The 24,939-nt window shown below is 41.5% G+C and overlaps 1 protein-coding gene across 4 annotated transcripts; it reads left to right on the top strand.

The window, feature by feature from the left end:
• The first annotated feature begins 7,942 nt into the window (after positions 1-7,942).
• On the top strand, positions 7,943-22,489 carry CDV3 (CDV3 homolog). Of its 4 annotated transcripts, none has more exons than XM_020987294.2 (5): positions 7,943-8,308; positions 9,137-9,213; positions 17,495-17,631; positions 18,620-18,779; positions 19,980-20,440. In XM_020987294.2, exons 1-5 carry the CDS (start codon positions 8,066-8,068, stop codon positions 20,104-20,106), a joined length of 744 nt encoding a protein of 247 aa, XP_020842953.1. In that variant the 5' UTR covers positions 7,943-8,065; the 3' UTR covers positions 20,107-20,440. The 4 variants fall into 4 exon arrangements, with proteins under 4 accessions (XP_020842953.1, XP_020842955.1, XP_020842954.1 ...); XM_020987296.2 differs by having other exon boundaries at positions 7,945-8,308; positions 20,161-20,440; XM_020987295.2 differs by lacking the exon at positions 19,980-20,440 and adding an exon at positions 20,447-22,489 and having other exon boundaries at positions 7,948-8,308.
• Positions 22,490-24,939: the final 2,450 nt, after the last annotated feature.

The raw sequence follows: 24,939 nt of genomic DNA on the forward strand, positions 1-24,939 counted from the left end.
TTTGGGATCCTCGGCTCATAAAATCATTTCTTCCCCTAGGACCAACAAATAGCACGATGTCCCAAAACACTGGCAGAAATGTCAGTGATTTGAAGCCAGAGATGATCAGAGAAGTAGATAAAGAGTCCCCAAATAGATGAGGTGACTAAAAATAGTGGCAAATCAAAGGGCTGTGAAAAGAGCCACCAAAAATGTGTTGAATCAAAATATACATAATAGAAAACCATTGTGACATGTTTGTTATTACATATACTTTGCATCAAAACAGATGCTCTTCCTTCCCCTCTACCATGGGCTCCATACAGCAAAAGCCAAATCCATCAGTCTTATGAAGGATTGGTAAAGTCAGGGCTCTTTAATCTTTGGAAATTATTTAATGTTTCTCATTTTCCTTGACTAGGCCATGATATTTGACACTATTGACCATCCATTCTTCATATTCAATCCCAGCCAACAAGTATCTGTTAAGTGCCTGCTATGTGCAAGAAGAATCTTGTGCTAGGTAGCAGCTAAGTGGATAGAGTGCTTGGCCTGGAGTCGGAAAACCTGAGTGCAAGTCTTGACCTCAGAAACTTACTAGATGTGTGACCCTGGACAAGTCACTTAACCTCTATTTGCCTCAGTTTCTTCAACTGTAAAATGAGGATAATAATAGTACCTACCTCCCAGTATTGTTGTGAGGAGTAAATGACGTGCCTGGTATATTATGGACACTAAATAAAATGCTTATTTCTTTTCTTTCCTCCAGTCTTTCCCCTTGGTATCTGCTCTCCCAGCCTTTGCATGGTCCCTATTTCCTGGAATGGGGCTCCCTTCTTTGCTGCTGCCTCTGAACTCCTCCCTTCCTTGAAGACTAAGATCAAGCACCCCCTTCCACAGGAACACTTGACTGGTCCACCCATCTACCACACCCCTGGTCACCACTAGCAAGTTTTTTTTTTTGGCTAGGCAATGGGGTTAAGTGACTTGCCCAGAGTCACACAGCTAGTAAGTGTCAAGTGTTTGGTCAGAGGTCAGATTTGAACTCAGGTCAACCTGACTCCAGGGCCGGTGCTGTATCCACTGTGCCACCTCACTGCCCTTACCAGGTAGCAATTTTGAAAAGATTCTGTTTGTACCTACAGAGATGCCTATGTTGTCTCCTCTGAAGTCCCCCCAAAGTAAGAGACGATCTCCTCTTCTTGCATCACTAGAGCCCAGCACAGGTTCTTGACCTTTGTCTTTGTTAATATTCAATCCTTTTCAATTATATTACAAAAATTATATTATGTAAATTGTTATACAATCCCATTTGGGGTTTTCTTGGTAAAGATACTAGAGTAGTTTGCCATTTCCTTCTCCAGCTCATTTACAGATGAGGAAACTGAGGCCAGCAGGGATAAGTGACTTGCTAGTTAGTGTCTGAGATTGTAGACTCACCTAGATCTTATCTCAACAGCCTACTGTATGGCACTTAGTACTTAGTAAATGCTAGTTGATTGATTAAGGATTCCCAGCCAGAAGTGGCCATCTCTGCTCTTCAGGCCTTACATTCTTCCTAGAAGGATATCTGCTTACTTGTAAGAGGTAGAGATCATCACAGATAATTTAAGAGTAAGGGAGGGGGAGATAATAATTAGGAGGAATTAGGAAAGGCTTCACAGAGACAGCAGCCAGAGGACTGAGCCTTGGAGGAAGCCAGGGATTCCAGAACAGTGGGCATGAAGGAAAATAACAAAAACAAACAAAAAAACATGCCTAGAAAGGTAGAGGCTGGAGCCAGATTGGGATGTCCTTTAAATGTGTGTTTTTAATTCCAGAGGCAACCTGGAGCCCCTGAAACTTCTTAATCAGGACAGTGGTAGGCCCAGACCATGCTTGAGGAAGATTAACTTAGGCATCACTGTTTTCTACAACAATATGTCCTTCTTGCTCTACTGCTTCTTTGATCAGTATAGTCATTCTCCTTTCCTTCATCCTTCCTCTTCTTCATCACATTCCTAAATATGAGCATTCCAGGGGCTAGCCCTGGCCCTTATGCCTCTCTGACCTTGGAAATTTGGCTCTAGCTTCTTTCAGAGCTAGAGTAGAACTTTTTTCAAACATCTTCCCTTCCCACTGTCAACCTCTTCTGATTTGGGGTTTGATTCTCCTGGGCTCCCTGGGTCAAGTACATTGGTGCTGTTCTTTTTTTTTTTTTTTTGAGGCTATTGGGTGAAGTGACTTGCCCAGGGTCACACAGCTAGTAAGTGTCAAGTGTCTGAGGCCAGATTTGAACTCAGGTCTTCCTGAATACAGGGTTGGTGCTCTATCCACTGTGCCACCTAGCTATACCCCTACTGGTGCCATCCTTTTCATACTCAACGAATTCCCAATCCATTGGAGAGCCTCTTTAAGACCTGTGTATCTGACCTATTTTATTTTCTAATCACTTACCTAACTGCCTCTCCTTCCCCTCACTCCCAGTGGGAAAAGGAATAGAATAAACTATATAGGTGAAATTTTAAAAATTATTTCAAAAATCAAAATAATTCAACTCAACACACAGACTACCCCCAGAGTTTTCAAAAGATATTCTTTTGTTACTGCATATTCTCCCCTCACCATCTTCAACATGCATTCAGATGGCTTCCAAATTCATATCCCCAATTCCTGATTTTCCTCCCATGCTCCATAGGTGTGGAGTCAGTTAGATAGCTGCCAGGAAGTTGGGAAATTAGGAAGACCTTAAGTTCAAGCCCACCTCAGCCCTTTCTTAGCTATATAACCCTGAGCAAATCATTTAACCTCTCTCTGCCTTAGTTTTTCCATCTATAAAATGGGGATAATAACAGCACCTACCTACCAAGGCTTTTGTGAGGACAAAATGAGACAATATTTGTAAAGTGCTTTGTAACCTTAAGGTGCTATGTAAATGCTAACTAATATTATAGTTGCAGATTTCCAGCTGCCTAGTATCTCCAACTGCACAAGCAGAATAGTAAGTGGTAAGAGGACTACACCTGGAATCAGGAAGGTTTGAAATCTGCCTCTGATATTTTACCATGAGTCAGTCTGTTAATCTCCCTGAACTTGGTTTCCTTATCTATAAAATGGAAATAAATGGGAATACCTACAAATACAAGGTTATTCTGATTATCAAATGAGGTGATGATGTCAACTACTTTGCAGACCTGAAAGTATTCAATAAACACTAGCCCCAACTAAATATGTTCTTAATTATACCACTTACTGGCTGGCATTACTGTTCTTAAGACTCCAAGGATGTTCCAACTCATTCCTCTCCTCACCCTTTGGATCCAGTGTGTGACTAAGTCCTTTCTTCTTTTGAAATGGCTCTCTGATTTCCTTTTCTTTTTTTTTGGATCTTAATTTTCTTTATATTTTCTCTCTGTCTGTCTGTCTGTCTGTCTGTCTCTCTCTCTCTATATATATGTATGTATGTATGCACATGTATATTGTGCACAAACATACACATACTTCCTTAATGCTTTGAGACATCCCTCATAACAAAGACTTTTTAAGACAAAAAAAGCCAGTTCAGCAAAACCAATAAGCCCATCAACCATGTCTGATTGTCAGTTCGATATTCCACGCCCATATCTGCCCGCCTCTGCAAAGGAGGGAGGTGCATTTTTCTTAATTCATCTCAACTAAGCCCGGTTATTATAATTATGCACCATTTAGTTTCAGGCTTTTTTAGTTTCCCCCCTCATTTATAACATTGTAACCATTGTATATTTTGTTTTCCTGGTTCTGCTTACTCTACTTTGCATCCATTTACATAAACTCTCTCATGACTCTCTGAAATCCTCATAGTTAAAATTTCTCACCATACAGTAATGGTGGTGGGATGGGTAGAGAGGTATAAGCATCTATTAAGTGCTTTACTATGTATGTGCCAGGCACTGTGCTTTATAAGTATAATTCTTTACAAGTTTTTGATCCTCACAACAACCCTGGGAGGTAGATGCTATTATTATTCTGTTTTCACCATTGAGGAAACTGAGGCAGACAGAGATTGAAATGTAACATTCCATTATATTCACATACCACCACTTGTTTATTCATTCATTGGATTCGGCAAGAAAGAAGCCATTCATAACCCTTGAGAGGGCAGCTTCTGTGAAGAAGGTGCAAAAGCCAAATTACAGGAAGAGAAAGTGGAGAGACAGAGGATGCAGACCATGAAGACCACATGTTTGGTAGCAAAAGGAAGGAGGGAGATCGGACATTTGCTAGACAAGGAAAAACAGGTTTAAATAGGGAATGGGATACCAGAGCTTGGAGGCAGAATAGGAACCAGGCAAAGGCAGAGATTGAAAATGCCTGACAGATGAATGCCACCTTCTCCAGGAGTCCTCCAGTTCCTAATGCCTCCTCTTCCCTCCCCCTAAATGACTTTGTATTTACTTTAGATCTTTTGCATACACTTATATTCTTGTCCTTTCCCCCAATAGGATGTAAGTTACTTGAAGTCAAGGACTGTTTGGGGCTCAATATCTCCAGCACTTAACACATAGAGGGCACTAAATAGATGAATTGTTGAATGAATCTAATGATTGAATCACCCTCATTACGCTGATGATGGGGATAAGACTGGGAGAAAAACATTATAATGTACTTATTTGTGCCATCTCTTATTTTTCCTTCTGGGCTTTTAAGCTCTTGCTGAAGGGGCAGGGACCAACTTTTATTTATCTTTTTTATCTGCTATTGTGGTACCTTTCAAATAAGGCTGTCAACTCTTTGATTAAAGATAATTCAGATGTTAGGAGGATGGAGGCCAGGGTGGCTTTGTAACATCACAGTGAGGTATGATTGTGTCACAGAGAGAAGTGACCTGGAGCACTTTGGGACACACCCAGGGTTACTGGATATGATAAATGGTTGGGAGGAGATGGTGATTTGGCCTCATAGGAGTATACTGGGAAAAAAATGGAGAATATAAACTTGAGAGCAGGGATGAGAATCATCAGCCACCCATAAACTTCTAAGAGTGATTCCTGTCCCAAGTTCTTTCAATAGATCTTTCTATAGATGATCTATAACAACTTCTGGAGGCCTTCTTTCCTCTAGGCTACCAACATGGTACTCGGCTACCGATGTGATATCTATCCCTCATTTCTCCTAATGTGACTGGCCCACTCCCTTGCTGACAATATACATTTATTACTCAGTGTAAAATGTAAAATATCCCTTACGGGAATGTCTTGTATGTGGTCATCATTGGAAACGTGGTGGAAGGAGGTTGAGAATAGACGGCTCTTTGTGTCAGGAAGCATCTTGAAAGCAAATGTTGGAAGCAATGCACAATTTCACACCCCACTCGGTCCCTTCATCCTAGCCAATTCTCAACTCAGCTCACTGTCCCTCTGCAATGTCTGTACACATTTATGTATACTTAACAGTCATTGTCTTTGCCATCCCACTGCACTCACATTTTGAAAATAGGCATTATTCATGCATTTGGTTCTTCCCATTTGGACTGTTAGATCTCTCTCTCTTTTGTAATTTCTTTTACAAATTTTAATTTTTTATTCTGACAAAGGAACACTTTCATATATAAAGAACAGAAAACAAAGATTATGTGAAAATGTACATTTCTATTAGATTCAGCTTGCTTTTCTTATTCTTTTTTCCAAGTACATAATAAAGTCAGCAAACTTTTGAAGTGGTTCTGCTTGCCTATTTCCTTCTATATTTACTCTTTTCTGTACATTAGAAAACTCTATAATGACTCTTTTTTCTTTTTTTTTGTAAGTCTGTTGTTAGCTACCCTTCCTCCCCTTCATTTCCCCTGATCTTCATAAATAAAAGAAAAACACATCCTCATAACAAAAAAGTATAGTCGGGTAAAAAACAAACTCACACATCTGTTGTGTTAAAAAATGTATTAGGCTAATTTCTTTTGAGTAATAATAACAGCTAGCATTTGTAGATTGCTTTAAGGTTTATAAAGCACTTTATATATGTTATTTCATTTTAGTTAAAGAATGTGTAGCCCATTAAGGAGAGGATAAATGACTCAATCTTAGCTTTGTAGATCTTTATAGATCCGAAAGATGTAGCTCAGTTCTTTGGAAACCGAGAACTAATCAAATCATGCCCAAATGCCAAAACTGTTCAACATCCTCTATGGCAAACATTTATTACATAACCACACTGTACTGGGGAGGAGTAGAAAAATTAAAAAAGACTTAATCCCCATCCACCTGGATGGAGTTTACAATCAGCTGGTTGGGGGAGATAACATTTTACATTTCAATATATATTATGATCAGGGAAGACCTAGCTTATAGTCCAAATTCTGGCTATGGGGCTTCCTGCTGTAAACTGGGCTATCAAAGGTCAGAGGTAAGAGTGAGATATACCTTGCTTATATATAAGCTTTGAAGGGCACAGGCTGGTGAGTGGTCTGGGTGTGCCCATGTCAGTGCAAGCTCTGGGGGCAAGAACTGGTTCATTTTTGTATTCTTATTGCATGTAAGCACCTACTACGTGCAAAGGCACTATGCAAAAATCGGTGGGCACACAACAAAAATGAAACCATCCCTGCCCTCAAGGAGCTTACATTTTATCTCCGGGGAGGACAGATACACTAAACAAAGCACTAATCAGAAATCCAATGAATAATTAATTTCACAGACTCACTGAATTTTAGCAGGGACTTCAGTAGCTATTTGGTTCAATATATACCCAAAAGGAAATCTCCATGAAAACGCGGGAGGGAAAGCGGTCTGTTAGGCTGCTTGAAGACCTTCCAGGAGAAGAAAGCCATCTCTTCCTTAGGGCGAGGTCCATTCCATTTACTTGTACTTTTCTTTATTAGGAAGCTTTTCTCGACATCAAGCCTAAACTTGTCTTTCTGGAAATTCTACACTTCGATCCTCGGTTGGGGCTCCTGACAGCCACACTGCTATCTAATCTGCTTACTGTACCCTGTTCCTGTGATTATCGATTACTTGAAGCCAAGCAAACGAATTTATCATCTTTACATCATCCCTTTAGATTCGTAGCTAAGCCCGTCCAGACCTCTTTGGGTCCTGTTCCTGTTGTCCCACACAAACGTGCCCTTTATAACTTTTATTCGAGTCATGGTAACAATTTTAGGCAGCCACATTAAGCCCAGAGGCCATCAGGTGCAGTCTCCTCCCAAAGGCCAAAGTAAGGTTCCAAACGTCACCACCGATGCTCATAAAACTGAGCTCTGCTAGAGCTCACACGTGCAATTCACTCTCCTGCGCATGCGCCCGGGTACACGGAAAAATAGCCCTTTTTTTACCCTACAAGGTTCCCCACTTCCCCAGTTTGTTGAATTTCCTCCCTCAAATCCAAACGCGTAGCCAATCAGCGGATTCGAGACTCTCCGGGACTTAAGGCGCACGCGGGAGCGGGCCATCTCATTTGCATAGTCCCACCTCTCCGCCCCCACCTCCTCCGGGGCGGGGATTGTCAGCTAAGCATTTCGCGCTGCCACCTGATTGGTCCGTTTCTCCCCTAGCCCTGAGTTTCCCCCTCTCCCTGCAGTCGGCTCTTTCAAAAGTGAGGGCGGCACCAAGTGGGCAGGTACCGCCTCTTTTTTTTTTTTGCCCTCCCTCCTCCTCTCCCTTCCCCTTCCCATTCCCTTTCCCTTCTCTGGGCGCGCGTGCGCGCTTCTACTGCCCTCCCCCTCCCCTCCCCCGTGCCCACCCCGCACGTTGAGCGTCTCGCTCTCTACTGCCCCCTCCCCCCGCCTTTTCCTTTTCCCCTCTGGCTGAGGAGCTGGCAGCAGCAGGGGTTCGGAGCAGCAGCAGCAGCCGCGGTAGCAGCAGCGGACGCCTGGGCCGCCCGGCCTGCTCCCCGCGTGCGCACGGAGCCGTAGCCGCCCGCGGGCCCGAGCCGAGCGGACCGTACCACCGCCGCGCGGCGCGCAGGGGGGGACAGCCGGGGCCCGCCCCGCCAGCGGCGCCGAGGACGAGGCGGACGCCGGCCGCCGCCGGGGGCGCTGCCGCTGCGGCCCACGGGAGCCGGGGCCGGCGCTGAGGCCGGCGTGAGGCGGGAGCCGGGGCCGGGAGGAACCGAGCCCTCGCCGGCCGCCGCGGTCATGGCCGAGACCGAGGAGCGCAGCCTCGACAACTTTTTCGCCAAGAGGGACAAGAAGAAGAAGAAGGAGCGGAGCAGCCGGGCTGCGGGCGCCGCCGCCGGGGGAGCCGGGGCCGCGGGGGCCGGGGCTGGAGCAGCCTCGGCCGGAGGCGGCGGGCCCGGGGGCGGAGGGGGCGCCCGGCCAGCCGAGGGGGCGGCGGGGGCGGCTGGGGCCGCGGGGCCCGGAGCGGCCGCCAAGACCAAGGTGAGAGCGGGCGGCCACGCCGCCCTAGGCCGAGCCGGGGCCTGGGCGGGAGGGCGGCAGGGCGCGGGCCCCTTCCCCTTCCCACCATGTGTCCGAGCGGGGGGCGGTGCCCGCGGCGTGGCTGGGGAGAGGCCTCCTTCAGGCCGCGGCGTGGGCCACCGGGCGCCCACGTGACGCGCGTGTCCGCAGGCCTCGTGGGCCCGTCGGGCTTCCTGGCCGGGCCCCCTTCCCGGCCCAGGAAAGCGCCTCCGCCCTGCCTTTTCTCCTTCCTCCCGCGTTCCGAAGCCGGGTGGGTTGCTGCCCACGGGGGTGGCTCTGAACACGCCCTGAGTCTGACCCCGGAGAGGGAGGCCGCTCGAGCCCCTATCGGAGCCCCCAGACTCGGGAATGTGGCGACTTAAGGGACGCCTTCCAATTGACCACCTCCGGACTCTGGCCTCCCCTTCTCGTTGTTAGAGGCTTTTCCTCGGTATGCACAGCGTGGCATTAATTTATTCACAATCGCTGGCCGCCTCTGTTCAAGGGCTTGGAGAGCAGCCCAACGGGGAAAAAAATCCAGTTTCACTTAGAAGTAACGATGTTTGCCGGACATATTTGTCCTAAAAGCAACAAGCAAGGTCCGTGTCAGATTAGTACTGTGTCTTTTAAGGAACGTTATAGTTGAGATACCCAGTTGAAGTGTTCACAAAGTTGGTCGTCAGGCCTGGGAGGGAGGAAGCCTTGGAATCTAGTTAAGTGTCTGTGACCCACCTTCTTTGAACATCAGTTTTAAGGCTAGACGACCTCAAACTCTTAATGATTCTGTTATTTAATTATTTGTTTTTCAAGGATGAAGATGAATGGAAAGAATTCGAGCAAAAAGAAATTGATTACAGTGGGCTCAGAGTTCAAGCGATGCAGATAAGGTACAGTTTATTTTTAAATGCGTATTTTAGGGATGAAGTATTGCGGTTTTAATTTTTTTAAAGAAATTCCAAAGCAGCCTTATGATGAAACTGATTTAGAAACCAAAGTTAAAGCAGTAATGGATTGTGTGTATCTGAAAGTTTAATCTCTTCATTGCCACTATAAGAAAGCCACTGAATTCTCATTATGACACTGATTTAGAAACAGACGTGAAGGCATTAATGAATCATGTGTATCTCAAAGTTAAATCTCTCCTATCTCCTTGGTGTTCCATTGCTGCTATAAGAAAAAGCCACCAAATTCTGAAGTTCTTTGGAAAGTTAACTTAATTTAAACCCTCATCAGTATTGGAAATTCTCGGAAATAAGTTGATATGTTGTTAGGCCTTCAATACTTGTGACATCTAAAGTAGTTTGTTTGCTCCCCTTTTTCCTGAATAAACTTGGTGAACTTGGACATTAGAACTGAATTAGTCTACTTAATGTAAGTTCTGGGCACAGGCCCTGGGGTCCAGGAAGACTCCTTTTTTCTAAGTTCAGATCTGGCCTCAGACTGTGTGACCCTGAGCAAGTCACTTAACCTTGTTTGCCACGGTTTCCTCATCTATAAAATGAGCTGGAGAAGGAAATGGCAAACCACTTCAGTATCTTTGCCAAGAAAAACGTCCTTGGGGTTCCGGAGAGTCAACATGACTAAAACCTGTATGTTCTAGTAACTTCAATAGCTGGTCATAGATTTTAGACATATCCTTGATGAGTTACTAAGTTAAAGAAAGCTACAATATTCTGTTTCTCTGGGTAGAAACAAGACAGATTCTCATTTGGGGAAATTTCCTTCAGTGTGGCTGTGTGAAAAAGATTCATAATATTGTTCACTTGTCTTCCTTTTGAAGTCTGCTGTCTAAGAATACTTGTAGCCCCCTCACTGAAAATGTAAATGTTTCATTAACTATAAACCCAGTTTTTATCTTAGAGGTGGTAGTTTATTGGTCTTAAAAACTTGTTTTTCAGTAAAACTTTGGGGAGTAAAAAGCTCTCATCACAGATTTGCCCCTTTTACCAAAATTATAGAGGATCACCAGGAAATGCCATTTGTTTTAAAATGCCCTTACGAACTATAAAGTCATTCATTAATAAAAGCTTAAAACACTTAACTAAAGTTGGATCTTTCGGTTTTATTTTCAGCTCTTTCTGATTTGTTGGTTCTGAGTATTTAAGTGGATAGAGTCCTGGGATTGGGAAAATATTCTGGCTTTGGCTCTGTGTTTCTGCTTAACCACTCACCGCCTTTTTCTTTATCTGTGAAGTGGGAACAGTTTATACCTGCTTGTATAGGTCAAATGAGCTATGATGCGTGTAAAATATTTGCAAGCCTTAAATGTCAGCTGTTGGAAACTAATCTTGGGTTCTGGAGCCTTTGCTATAAGACTAAGCGCCCACTTGGTTTGCCTGTTCCTTTGAGAACAGTGCGTGCATTTGAGGGGTGCTGGCTGACTCATCGACAGGATAGACTAGTACGTGGCCATTGTGTGTGGACTTGGCTGACGGGCATGATTCTGGGGAAGGACCTGAGTGACCCGAGTGGTGGCATGGTTGTCGTCATCCATTTCTTGTTTGAATCAGTCTCGAGGATGCTTGTTGCCGAGACACTCATTTGCAGAGAAGATCAAGCACTAAGCTCCGTTAGCATGGCACCGAATCTTTAAAGCATGAAGATCACTTGTTGTTGCAGTTATTGAATGTGAAGTCCGGATTCACTGTCAGAGCAGATTCTTATCCTTTCACTGGGAGCTGCAACTTTTGCTGTTGTCAACCGAATTTCCATAGCAGGTTATGTCTTTAAGCTGTGCCAAAGCAGAGATTTTAAGTTCAGCATTTGGCCATTTTACTCCTAGCCAAAGCTAGGCAAGGAGCCCTTATCTAACCTTATAAAAGCTTGAAGACTGTGAGGACTTATCTTCCATTTAGTCATAAGGGCCCTCAAGTAAAATTTGGCAGTTACCCATCTAACCTGCTTTCTTCAGTAAAGGGCTTTATATAAACCAGGGCAAAAGGGTTTCTGTTTTGAATGGGAGGTGCACGGGTTAACTCAATTATACATTGTTAGTCCAGGGACACTGTTAGATATAATATGTTGGAAATCTAATGCTTCTTCCAACTTGGGAGCAAAAAGTGGGAGAAAAGAACGTTGGTTGGGGAAAGGGGGAGCAGGTAAAGAGTTTGGGGACAAATTTTTACTGCTTTTTATGTAGCATCATAGGCTCAAAGGCCCTCTTGATTTTGTTAGTATTTTGTTGGGGAAGAGAGAGTATAGTTCTAAATTCCTAACTCTTAAAAGTTAAGTTTCATGTGCTGGTTTGTGCCTTTGCCACATTGTTCTGCTCTTAAAAGTTTGGTGTATTATATGATGAAGGAACATTGCCAAAGATAAATGTTGGTAAAGACAGCAAAACAGGTTAATAATTGCCTGTTTCACACTTAGCTCCCAGTTCTATTATATTTGTTCCATGGGTATAGGGATATCTATTTAATTGAATGTCTACATCAGTAGCTTTGAGCACTGCATCTTGAATAGCTCTCACTAAAAGGTAATATATGGACAAGCCTGACAGTTTATCCAGACAAATAGGTATTTGATGATACTATTTAAAAATAGCACCCCCAACTCTGGTAGGTTTGTGATTGAGACTTTGGTCAGCCCTAACTAGTAGGGGGTTGGTATCTGCCAGCTGGTATTGTCCTAACACCCTCCCAGTGACTTAAAGTGTTAATTGACTGAAGGGAGAGAGGTAGTATATAGGGTGATAGTTGTCATTAAATTATTGCAAATTATTGTGCCTTGTGATATGAATATCAGCCTCATTTTCATCTATTAACTGGGTTTAACAGCCTGCTCTTCCTGCCTTGAAAGGGTTTTAAAGAATAAGTGAAATAATGGGTATAAACTCTTTGGAAAATATGGAGGCATCTTCACAAGTGTAAGGTGGGGGTATGTTTCCAATGGTAACCATAAGTGTACCTATATCATGTGACAAATCACAACGAGGACAATTATTCTGTGCAGTGTCACTAGGGTAGATACATTTTTGGCATGAAAGATTGGGATAAAGAATCCTTTCTACAACTCATTTAGGTCCTTTTAGGTGTTATTTGACTGTGTTACTGCAGTATATTCAGGCTTTGGTCATAATGTGAATTCTGGAGGCAGGGCTTATAAAACGGAAGGATGAGTGGCATCGTGCCTGGTTCTGGGGCTGGTGTTGGAGCCCCTTCAGAGTCTGCCTCTGAGCCGTCACATGTGTAACTATGGGAATGTCATTTCACTTTGGGCCTCTTCTCTAGTTAGAGCTGGATTGCTGGTATGGAGTTAGTTGGGCTGGTTAGTTTTGACTGCCAGGTTTTCTGATTACTTACTGCTCCTGTGACCTTAGTAAAGCAGGGCACTGAATTAAGATGACTGCTGGGGTGGGGTGGGGTGATTCATCATCTTGGATAGGTAGAGGGATCTTCACACCTGACATACCCTGCCTGGATGGATGCCTGTCTAGACCATGTTAATTAAATATGAGCACATTAGGATACATTAAATTGAGTCTGCTACTGTCTAGCTATGTGACTTTGGGCAGGCCACACTTTAAATGACATTGGGTGAATTTATTTTAGTCTTAAGGTCCCTTTAAGCTCCAATTCCTTGATCTAAGTATTAAATATTGTGCATTGTAATGGGTCTGAATGTAAAAGGTTGAAGCTGAAGTTTAAATACTTTGGCCACATGAGAAGACAGGACTCAGTGGAAAAGACCCTGATGTTGGGAAAGATTTGAATGCAAAAGGAAGAGGATGAGAGGGAAGCATTGTCATGGAAGCAATGGACATGCACTGTAGAGTTTTTGAGAGTGGAGGAGAGTAGGGCTGTGATCCATGGGGTCATGACTGATGGACAAAAATAAATTGTAAGGGGTGTTAATTAAACAGACCTTTCCTTTAGTCATTTGGAGGTATTGGTCACACATGAGATTTTGGTTAATGAGCATCTTTGGAAAGAGAATGTTGGGAAATAGGAAAGAGACCTGTTTATTACAGGCCCTAAAGAACATTTTACTAAAGGTCTGTGCCACAGCTCTGGATCTTTACTCTTTGATGAGCTCTACACTCCTTTTCTAACTAACTGTACACTCCATTTCCTTCTTCTGCCTTAGAACCTTCAGTAAACATTTATCAAGCCTCTGCCATGTGTCAGGCACTGTTAGTGCTGGGTATGCAAAAGGAGGCAAGAGCCTTCTGCCCTCAGAAAGCTTATAGGTGATAGCTTGATGGAAATTTTGTCATATTTTTAAGCTAAACCAGATTTAATGGAATAGCTATCACTATATAGCTATAAATAAGACACCATAGCATAAGGCACATGGTAAACTCGCACAAAATTACTCTTAAAGGCCCAGCTCTAACAAACATCTCTCTGGTTTCCTAGATGAGTCAAATTAGAAGGGAGTGAGTAAAGCTAGAGGCCAGGCAAAACTGATGGTAGGAGGAGAAAGCAGATTATCCAAAGCAAAACTAGGAACTCAAGAGCCTGGGGCTTTGGGGTGTAAGTTGTGACTTGAGTAGCCACAACCAGCCTGTTACAATACAGGAACTGATGTTTGTGATGACTATCATGGGTCATCAAGAAAAGATTAAAATATGTTTTACTCTAAAAATGTAGAAAAATAATAAAGATAGTAGTACTTAGGTCTATAGAGAAACAACAGGATGTGTACAAAGCCTTCAGTTGGCACCTCCTACCCCACGGATCTCAAACTTTGATCCCGCATGCAAGAGTGTTTGTCATTTCAAGAATCAGCTGAGCTCAATTCAGAGAAGCTTGTCACCCTAAGACTGGAGGCTTGGTTTTGGCCATAGCCATTATTGCTTGAAGATAGTTTACTTAAGGTGTCCTGGTTATAGTGTCAGTGGAGATAGTTGGCTGACTCTGACAGAATGTTGGAATTATGATTCCTAACTGAGGGCCTGTATCCTCACTTTCTGAGAAATGACATTACTGTGAACACCGTTTCATTTGCTACAAACGTGTAACTGAATATAAAACTTGATAAAGTGGGTTTTGAATTGGTACTGATTGGTGTTTTGCCTTTCTTAATCATCCTCTGGTAATGAGACACTGTGCTATACTGTTTACATTTCTTGTCCATATAGCTCTTGCTATATCGTAACAAATCAAGAGTGAAGATCCACTTTCATTGAGCAATTGATTGCTTTCAGGGGAATATTTTCTGGAGATGAGATAGTAGGGCTACTTTGATCCAAGAAGTTTGTTTTCCTTTTTTTAAGAGAGTGTGTGTGTGTGTGTGTGTGTGTGTGTGTGTGTGTGTGTGTGTGTGTGTGTGTGTGTGTGTGTAGAACCAACTATGTATTATTAGGGATCCACTTGGTCTCTTTTATAGCAACCTTCTGAGATAGGGCTGTTGAGCTAGAAAAGCTCAAGGAAGCCCCAAAATCTCATCTTGTCACCAAAATATTTTTATTGGGGCAGCTAGGTGGCACAGTGGATAGATCACTTGGCCTAGAGTCAGGAGGACCTGAATTCAAATCCCACCTCAGACCAGACACTTGGACACTAGCTGAGTGACCCCAGGCAAGTCACTTAACCCCAGTTGCCTCACCTGAGCCCCCAAAAAAGGGAAAGAAATATTTTTATTGATGGCTTTTATTTTCCCCCTGTATAACCTTGGCCTTCCAGAAAGCCTTTTCTTATAATTTTAGAGAAGAAAAAAATAAGCAAATCTGATTAATACAACAAGAAATCTGGTGTGCAGTGATCTACACCTGTTAGCTCTCTTCCACTCAACCCCCAAGGAAGTGGGTCAAGTTTTCTTATATTTTCTTGGGGCCAAGCTTCTGCTATATAATTTCACAACATCTTTCTTCTGTGGTGGTTCTTTTCATTTACATTTATGTAGTCATTATGTATTTTCCTTACTTTGCTTAGCATCAGTTCACCTATGTCTGTCTTATGCTTTTTATTTGTTATTGATTAATTTCAGCACAGTAATGTATTCATGGACAATAGGCACTTGTTGAGCCATTTCTCAGTCATGGCACCCCAGTATTTTAAAGGCAGGGTTAAGAATCCCTTATTTGCTCCTAATTTTTCTCCCCTTTGATCATTCACATTGTTTCACAGTGTTCTTAAATCTGAAAGAGTTGGTTTAATAGTGGCCACAGGAGCACGCTGCTGAATGATAACCCACATCCAGGAAATCAAGATTTTCCATCTGCCTGACAGGTCTTGTAGTTTGCCCCATAATAGCTTGAAAAACACTGTTGTTGTTTTAGGGACAAAGTATGATCATATAAAGTTGTGAGACTAACTTTAAAAAAAATTTAACAGACTTATTTATTCCAAATTAGTGTTTTCCTTCAAAATGCCTTTGACACCATATATACAGTTCAAGTGAGGGTGCCATTTCTTGAAACTGTTTGGGAAATTTGTCTTTTGTAAAACTGTCAGTCTCTTTTGCTGTAGTCCTCAGAGAGTCCCCTTAGGTTCTCATACCTTTTTCTCTTTCTTACTTCCTTCCATTCTTTTCCCTCTATCCTCAGCTTAACCTTTCCCTCTCCATCATTCCTGCTTCCTGAGCCAACAACCCTGTTGGCTGGCTGTAGCCAAGAGAAAAGAGGGACTATGGGCCAGATTCAAGCTGGGAGCCAAGGAAAACCTTGTCTACTGCTGTCTTCTCTAAGTACTGCCAATTGATAACATGGGTATAATTGGCTGAGTGCCCTAAATTCAAATTTTAGAAAAACTTGTGTAAAAATACAAGTTAGTGACTTGATAGGGAAGTACTGAAGTATTTAAAGAGGTTTGTTTTCTGTTTTATAATCCTTAACTTATTCATAGAACATTAGTGCTACAAAGGGACCTTAAGAGGGTTAATTGCTCCATTTTCTAGGAAAAGCACAGACATGTTAAAGAGTCTCTTTTTATCCCTAGAAAAGATCTGAAACTAGAACTAGAAGCTGACTTAAGTCCAGTGTTTTTGCCAGTATGCGTGTTTACAAGGGGAGGGGAGATGGCTATGATTATGAAGTCTTTTCCAAAGCATTAGATTTGTTGCCAAAATGAGGGCCTTTTCTTATGTTTTAGGAGAGTGGTAACCTGTGGGCCTCAGTTTCTTCACCTTTAATGTTGTATAAATGTTTTTGTATTTTTAAATGGTTAGGTGTCTTAGATTAGTTTTTCCTATTTGCATAAAGTACCCCACTTATTAAAACTGTACTTAATCACTCATAAGGTTGGCAGAGGGACCTGAGATCTGCTTATTTTAAAGCTAAAAGCATAGTTTTACCCATTTCTAAAATTTCTTACTTGAAACCTAGTGGCACTTATAATGTGGCACTTGAAAGTCTGTAAAAGCACATTACATATGCAGGATATGTGTGTAATGTGCTTGAGTTGGTCAAAACTGCACTGAGACTTTGGGGAGATGCCTGTATGTAATTGTAATCTTTTGTGGGTAGGTACCATAGGTATTATCCTCACCTTAGAGATGAGGAAATTGAAGCTTAGGTTAAATGATTTACCTTGGAGAAGGATTTAGATTCAGAGGTTCCATCTGAGGAGACAGTGTTTAGTTACAGGTGAGAGTGTTAGAGAGATTTGTCAGTCACACAGAGCCGATGGAGGGCTGAGACCCCAGACCCAGGGTTCTCAAAGTTCAATCTTAAATGTTGCCTCAGGAGTATTGTCCTTGAGAGGGACTCTAGGTTTTCATTGGAAAAGGCTAACAATAGTACTTTCCTAGGGGATGTTTTAGGGGTTACCTGACAAATGAAGCAGAATTAAATTTGTTTCTATCCAGTTTTCCACGTTGTTTTCCCTTTTCCCTGCTTGCCCTTTACTTTTCTCCATCATCCCCCCCACCGACCCTCCTTTGTCTATTATCTTAGATAAATACCATTCAAAAGTCCTTCCTTCCTATTCAAAAACACATGCACAACTCCTGCCCCAAACCAGTCTGTTCTCACTAGCTCATCATATGTTGCTCTTTCCCAGAAAAGAAAAAGGTTAGTAGATGGTTTTGTAGTGTATCTGTTGATTAGAAACTTACATCAGGTTTTTCCCCCAGAGCCTGTATAAGTTAAATTGTATTTAATATATTTTACTGTATTAATTAAAAATGAATTACCCTTATAAGCAACTAAACTTCTTAACTTGTCTCAATTTTTCCTGATAATTCTTTTTGGTCTTAGATTATATATATATCTTTATTTTCTAATAGTGAAAAGGAAGAAGATGATAATGAGAAGAGAGAAGATCCAGGGGATAACTGGGAAGAAGCTGGTGGTGGGGGCATAGAAAAATCGTCTGGACCTTGGAATAAAACAGCTCCTGTTCAAGTACCTGCTCCAAGTATTGGTAATAGATTTTTTTCCTCAAGTTAAAGCAGGATTAAATAAGTTAAGCCTCAGTTATCTAAGTGTAGGTTTTTCTTTTAACTCTTGAAATTTCATTTGTTTGTCACTTTGCAAAAGGCCTAATGTAAAAGTTCTATATAGTTTGGGGATTCTATGCCTTTTACTTTATTTGGGCATATTGGTATAGTCAATCCTCAGAAAAATACTTTTCTGTTATTTCTGTAAGATGTTTTTAATTCTGTAAGTGAACTGGCTGCTGAACTGTTTTAATCAGAAATCCACTTAATTCAGTCCTGCTGCTAATCCAGCGGAAGCCAGGAGGGGATAGTATGTTTATTATGGTAATGAAAATAAGCCTTCATAATAAGTAAGCTCTATTTATCAGTAATTATTAAATAAAGTACACATGTTAACGGTGGCTCCTAAGGGAGGGTTTACTGTTGGTCAGAATTCATTGTGACTAAAGTGTATTCATTTTTGCCATCATACAAAGTCACAAAGGTTATTTTTTTTCCTCATCCCTCTTAATTTCTTTCTGAGTATTGTGAGCAAGAGATTTTTACTCATTTTACTTCTGTAAATCATAATGCATTTAGTTCTGTTATAATAGTTGCTTTCTATTTAACATACAGGTTAGGTAATTTTGCTTTCATTGTTTAAGAATGAATTGACCAGAAATCTAGACAGGTAAATGACATACAGTACTTGTGTAGTATTTCAGTTTGCTCAGAATAGTGGGGACCCCAGCTAGTCCTTGTCTTGTATGTGTTTAGGATTCTTTCTCTTAGGGTTGGCAGGCTAGCTTATGCCTGTTTTAAACTATGCACATAGTCCAAAATGGAATTAATTCTTATTAGGTGATTCCTGTTTAGAGCTTACCTAGATATGTCAGGCATTCCTTGTTCCATGTAGTTGATAGGGAGAATAGGACTCAAATATTTTGCTGTGTTGTAAATTTGTTTTTTCACCAAATCATTTTGTGTTGTTAGTTACAGAAACCCCAGAACCTGTTATGACTGGTGGCGTATACAGGCCTCCTGGTGCCAGGGTGACTTCAACGAGAAAAACACCACAAGGACCACCAGAAATATACAGCGATACACAGTTCCCATCATTGCAGTCCACTGCCAAGCATGTAGAAAGTCGGAAGTAAGTGTAGCTACGTAAATAATCTTGGAAAGTTTGGAATATGTTTGATATTTCCAGGTTTTTCATTTATTCATGCCTCTTCCTCCAAGGAAGAGGGATAAAAATGGCTTATTACTGTTATTAGTTAATTAATGGGTTAGTTGATCACTAAGAAAAATTGGACATAAGGTACATCCAGGAGAAAGGAAATGGGCCCTGGTAAGGAAAGGGTGGGAGAAAGCTAAAGGAAAACACTTCATTTTACCAAGGGTAATTTGAAGGATGTAGAAAAAGTCTCATATTCTTGAAATAGCACTTCATTTCTTCCACCTGGTCCACACGTACTATATAGCAAGTAAAAATGTCATTAGATGGTTTAGGTGTGTTCAGTGAACATAAATGAGCATTGTCTGACTTTTATAAGCATGATAAACTTGTATTTCAGCAATTAACTTAATGTCTTGTGGAATTGTATTAAGAAACAGTTAAAATCTTGTTTAGGAACTGTCTCCTTGCTCCACCAACAAAAGAAAGTGGTGAAATGTGTGCAGTTTACATCAAATGTTAGTACTGCTTCTGAACAGTTAGTGGGTGACTTTGAAAACAGATCCGGGTTGTTTTCTTGCCTTTTTCTCTTTAAAAACATAGCAGTTTTGAGTTTCACTTAGCCTGATTCTTTCAGCATTATATTCTTAAAAATTAATTTAAAAAAAACCCTCCAAACATTTCCTTATTTGAATATGCCGTTCCCCAAACCTCCCACAACCACCTTTTTTTTTTTCTTTTATCTTACCCATTTCTGTGAGAGGAACTTCTGGAAGTTTGGTCAAGTTTTTAGCTTGACTTAAATGACTTTGACGAAAGGATAGTATACATTTATAGTTCAAAGGAATTGCATGTCAAATAGCAAATTTTAAATTGTCTTTAAACTAGCCCTGAAATTATCTGTAGCTAACTACTGCAGGATAGATCACTATGTTAAAAGATAGGGCCACATTACAAAACAATTCTGTGTTTTGCTTAGTTGAAACCTTTTTTATATAAAGAGGTTACTCCAGTTCTAAAAATGGCTGAAAAGCCCTTTTAAAGGAGCTATATTAACTTCATGGCATCCATCTTCCCCCCCTAGATTCTTCTTGGGGTGGGTTTTTTTCAAGGAAGATGATTTTCAAAACTATCTTAGTCAAGAGATATTTACTGATTCCATTTCTTTTCCCTTAGGGATAAAGAAATGGAGAAGAGCTTTGAAGTAGTAAGACACAGAAATAGAGGTAGGGATGAGGTTTCCAAAAACCAGGCACTTAAACTGCATCTAGACAACCAGTATGCTGTGCTGGGGGATCAGTAAAGCTGCCCACATATTACAATTAAGGAATGGCTTTTTGATAACCCTTCTACTAAGGTAACTAAACTCCAGCTAACGGCCATGAACAACCACCCACCTTGTGATGTCTGCCGGATCTCCTGTAGCACATGCAGACTTGTTTTGACATCAGCGATCGGCTGAACTGCTGCCCTATGGAAGCTTAATGTGTGGTACACCATTGAATGTGGGGGAATTCTCAATGTTGTAAATTGCTTGAACTAGATTCACCAGTATTCTTTGATAATTACTCTGCAAAAAAAACCAAAACAAACCCAAAACAAACCTGCAGCCAGTGGTCATTTCGAAATCTTTTTATGTTCAGATACTGAGCCTTCGTAAGGGTTGACTACCTCAGATTTGCTGCACTCATTGTGGACACCATGTGGATCACAACTTCTGGATAAGAAGGTTACAGCTATTAAGTGGCGATGTGAAACTTGAAACCAGCTCTACTGGATTCCTATCAGAAATCCTGCAAAAGTCAGCGATTTGGGTTCTGATCTGCTATAAATGACAAAGATTTAAGTGACCTTAATTAACCTGTCCTGGGCCCCATCCTTAAATACTTTCTCTAGTAGCTGTGGCTATACATGATTTTTCCTGAGACGTACCAGTACCACTCTCAAAGAACTGTGTTCAAATAAACCCATACAGAGCTGTCTGGTTTTTTTTTTTAACCCTTTAGCTGTAGCCATATTCTGAGGTTACGAGAAACTAAATTTAACCACACTTTGATGTACAAAGTGGGATTGGGGGGGTGGGATAGGGATTGAACGGTCCAATTTCTTTTTTCTTTAGCCATTTTTATTTGGATAGCACATGTTGTATTTTCTGCCAACAAGGCCTTCTTTGCTTTGACTTAGAATCTAAGTTCTTTGAACAGAGCATAATGCTTGGTTGAGTAATTTGAAACATCTGTTAAAAGAGGGATTGTGAAATAAGTTTCATAACCTGATTTCCACCCCCAAGGGGCTGGAACTCCATAGCCTTTAAAGAGCAGTGGATGCCAAGGCTTGACTTCAGGTGCTGCTAAAGCCTCTAATCACCAGGTCTTTAACTTGTACAGTATGTATTTGACAAGAGTACTGGTATCTAGCAGGTGGGATTGTAACCTTTTTTTACTACTAGAGTAGAGGTATTCAATCACCTGTGAGTTTATTTCTAGCAAACTTGTCTTGCTCCTTTTCAACTCGAACCAACATGAATAAATCTTAAACAGAAGCTTGGTGGGTGTGCAAAAGCTTTCCTGATGTTTCCCATGTCCTGACCAATTATGTGGTGTTTGACAAGACTCTCAGATGCCAGCCTTTATCCCCAGCCTTTTCAAGGTCAGGATGCTTATTGCTGCAGTGATTATCTTGACTAGTTCTGTTGGATTGTTTCTGCCTGTTCAGTGGTTGGGGGTGGGGGTGGGGGGAGAAAGAATGGGGCAGAAGACAGGTGACCTAGCACTTCAGTTTTTTTGTAACACTGGGTTAAACAGTCCAGTAACGTGGTCCTTAAGTGGGACCTGACAGGCACCCAAAGTCACTGCCTATGGTGTGAAAGTTTCATTCCATCTAACTTCAGGTTCTGTTTCATCCTTGTTAGTTTTGTCATTTTGATTCAGTACAAATATTGCATAGTGGTATGTGACCACTGGATGCACAGAGTCTGGGTTTCTCTCTATTACATTTCAATGCCAAATTCAGGAGTTGCAGACTTGCCACTGATGAGAGTGAAGCAAGTAGGTGAGTAAAACAATCTCCCTGATGTGAAAGGAAGCAGCAGATTCCCTCATAGGGGTTCAGATGCCGAAATCCCCTCTGACTCCTGGAAGGGCTCCTGACAGTGTCTCTTGGCAGCCCCTGCCAGTTGCTTCTTGGCATAGTTGCTGGCAGGCCAGCTCCCTGGCCTCTTAGAGAGGTGTGCCTGGACAAGTTGCTGAGCCCAGAAGGAGCTGGGTGTTCAAAAGAGGAACTGACGACTTCATTTGGGAACCAAAAACCTTAGTAAAAGAATTAAGTAGAGGACTTCGAGCCATCTATTTTCCCTCAAAAGTATGCATCTTTGCCAGCAGTGTCTTGTTGGATTATATTACTGAGGAATGAACTGAGATGATTATGTGGAAGTGTTATTTAATGGCATATTGTACTAGAAATTTGAAGACCTGCAGTAGATTTTAAATCCCAACTCTTGTTATAACATTTTTAAGAGATTGTGAAATTGTCAAAATGCACATTAATCAAGTTTTAATATACTGTATGATGGGTGGATGAGACTGTCCATTGTACCTTATTTCGTTATTTGAATTCTCAGGCATGGTTTTGGCAGTGCAAGAACCCTGTAACATTAACAAATTCAATAAAATGGAAATGTATATGGATCTCTGAGCCTGATTTTTCTTTGACTTAATCCTTGTTAATGGTACAGTTTGGTTAAAAGCAATAAATGTGTTTGAACTCTTTTGATGGGGGAGGGGTTGGAATGGAGGAGTGATCCTTGAAAAAGGGATTGATTACATTTGGTTCCATAAGTTTTAAACACTCTTCTTCCTGTGAAGACTGTTTATGCGGGGAGGTTGAGGTAGGGAAATTTTTGATATCTCAAAAGCTGGGCCTATTTTAGTTTGCTTTAGTTTTTCTGAATTTCACAATGTAACTGGGAGTTAGTGTAGCCACAATGTTATAATGAATATCGTGAATGTTCAGTTTTTTTAAGATGAGACCTCCAAAATACACTTTGGTCTTAAGGGAAAGTATTAACCATAACTACTGTTGAGTGCTTTTTTTTCCCCTTCCAATTCATGTTATTAGAAATTTCTTTTTCTTGCTATATCTTAGCAGGGAATAAAAACATCCTGTTAGATATGTTTGAGACTGAATATTTGAGATTTTGACATTTCAGAGATACAGAAAATAAATACCATACTTAAAAATTGAAATAAAAGCAGCAGGTGCTTTGAGTTTTTAAAAAATTGACACTTAAATGGATATAAGTTAAGTTGTAAATCATCTAATCTTGAGCATTAGAAGCCTTAGCTGTTCAACCTACCTTTAGATCACTAGTGGTACGAAGTGGCCTTGTGTAGAATGAATTGTATCGGATTGAATTCAGAAAAAACCAAGTGTACAAATTCTCTTGCTAATTTGCCCACTGGTAGAGATGGTTAATATATAATAAATCACAGCTTCTATTCTCATGTATTTTATATGTAGCCATTACACACGTGTTCTGCTGGAATAGGATACTGAAGGCAACTGGCTCTTGCTGCCTAAGTTGTCATAAATCACTTAATATACCATCTTATAGATGGTCTATGAAGGCCTCAAGACCTGCTGAAATGCTCAGAACCATTTGCAGTAATTGTTCATGCTGGAAGGTCTCTGGTTTACTCATCTTTTTTAGTCTCAGTTCTTGAATTGGGGCTTTGTGTCCAGGCCAGGTTCTGCCCCTTACTGCACTTTTTGTGGGGGGACTGCTTGGTCTGGCTCCGGGTCCCTTCTGGGTTGTTGAGCTGATCTCTCCCCAGTTAGGTCCCTTGGATTTTTTTTAAGTGTCCTGGTTTCTCAGGGCACTGTTGGGGACCTTAAGAGTCCTTGGGCTGAGGGCCCCCTTTCCTGTTACCCCAGGGCTTTGAGGTGACTTTTTATTCAATTCTGGGATGGAAAATTTCTCATTAGATTTCTTGATCTTTGCCTTCGTAGGAATAGGAACTAAAGGGTTTTACTAAGAGTAGATGGGGGTGTTTGGGCAGCTTTCCTCCCTTTCAGCCAACCATCCCGGCAGGAGCTACTTACTGCCAAGATAGCATCATTTGAACCACCTCATTTCAGCATGCTCAAGACATAACAATAGCCTTTATAAAGTGCTTTGAGGTTTGCACAGTACTACCCCATAACAGGTTCTTTCTTACATTCTGGGAAACTAGATCCTGGAACAAAAACTGATGTTACAGCACTTTGAGATTTGCTTCAAAGCACTTTGTGTTTTGAACGTCACAGGCTCCGTGAGGTAGGCCATCTGGGTAGTAGTTTCTAATTGTTTTACTGATGGAGATGGAAGTCCCATAGCTTGGGACTTGGCCTTGTGATCCTTTCTGACTCAAAGTGTAGTACTGACTTTTTCCATTAATGCCATCCTTACTCAACCAAACTTGATTCAGGGCACATACCCACGTCCAGACTTTTAGCTGCTGGGACTCAACTGGAAGGAGACTTGTTCTTGGTTTTGTTCTCGATATTACCAGTGAAAAACCTGAATTTTCTAGTATTGTGATTTACATTTACAAAAACAGTGAAATCATTAAGAATTTAGGCAAACTGCTCAAACAGGATTTCCCCAGAACATCTCGTGTAATCCTTTATAAGAAAAACAAATGACAAGATTAAGCTGATGTGAGACATTTGTGCTGAAAAGCACCTTTATCAAATTTCCTGCTGGTTTTTTGGATGAAGAAGTTGACTCAGGGTAAGTAACTCGTCCCAAGGTTACACAGACAAATGATTGGAACTTGAAACCGACATAGGAAGTGCCGTATTCTCTTCCATAGCTGTAGTCCAGTCACGAGTCTCATTTCACCAAGTCTTAGTGTGACAGAGGTGAAAGTTACCTCCTTGCAGTAGGATCAAGTTCCTCCTATTTATTATTACCCATCCTTGTGTGTGTGTGTGTGTGTGTGTGTGTGCGCGCGTGCGTGCGCACGGGGCCATGGGTTGGCCTTCCTGAGTAGACTGCTTCCCATGAATTAATGGGTCTTTGTTAGTACCATTTCATGCCTGCTTGCTCTAGTGCTGAGTAGGTTAACATGGATACTTAATTTTTCCTGTTCCTTTG

This window comes from Phascolarctos cinereus, unplaced genomic scaffold, assembly GCF_003287225.1.
Source record: "Phascolarctos cinereus isolate Bilbo 61053 unplaced genomic scaffold, phaCin_HiC Scaffold_1;HRSCAF=81, whole genome shotgun sequence".
In the NCBI taxonomy this organism is placed as follows: Eukaryota; Metazoa; Chordata; class Mammalia; order Diprotodontia; family Phascolarctidae; genus Phascolarctos; species Phascolarctos cinereus.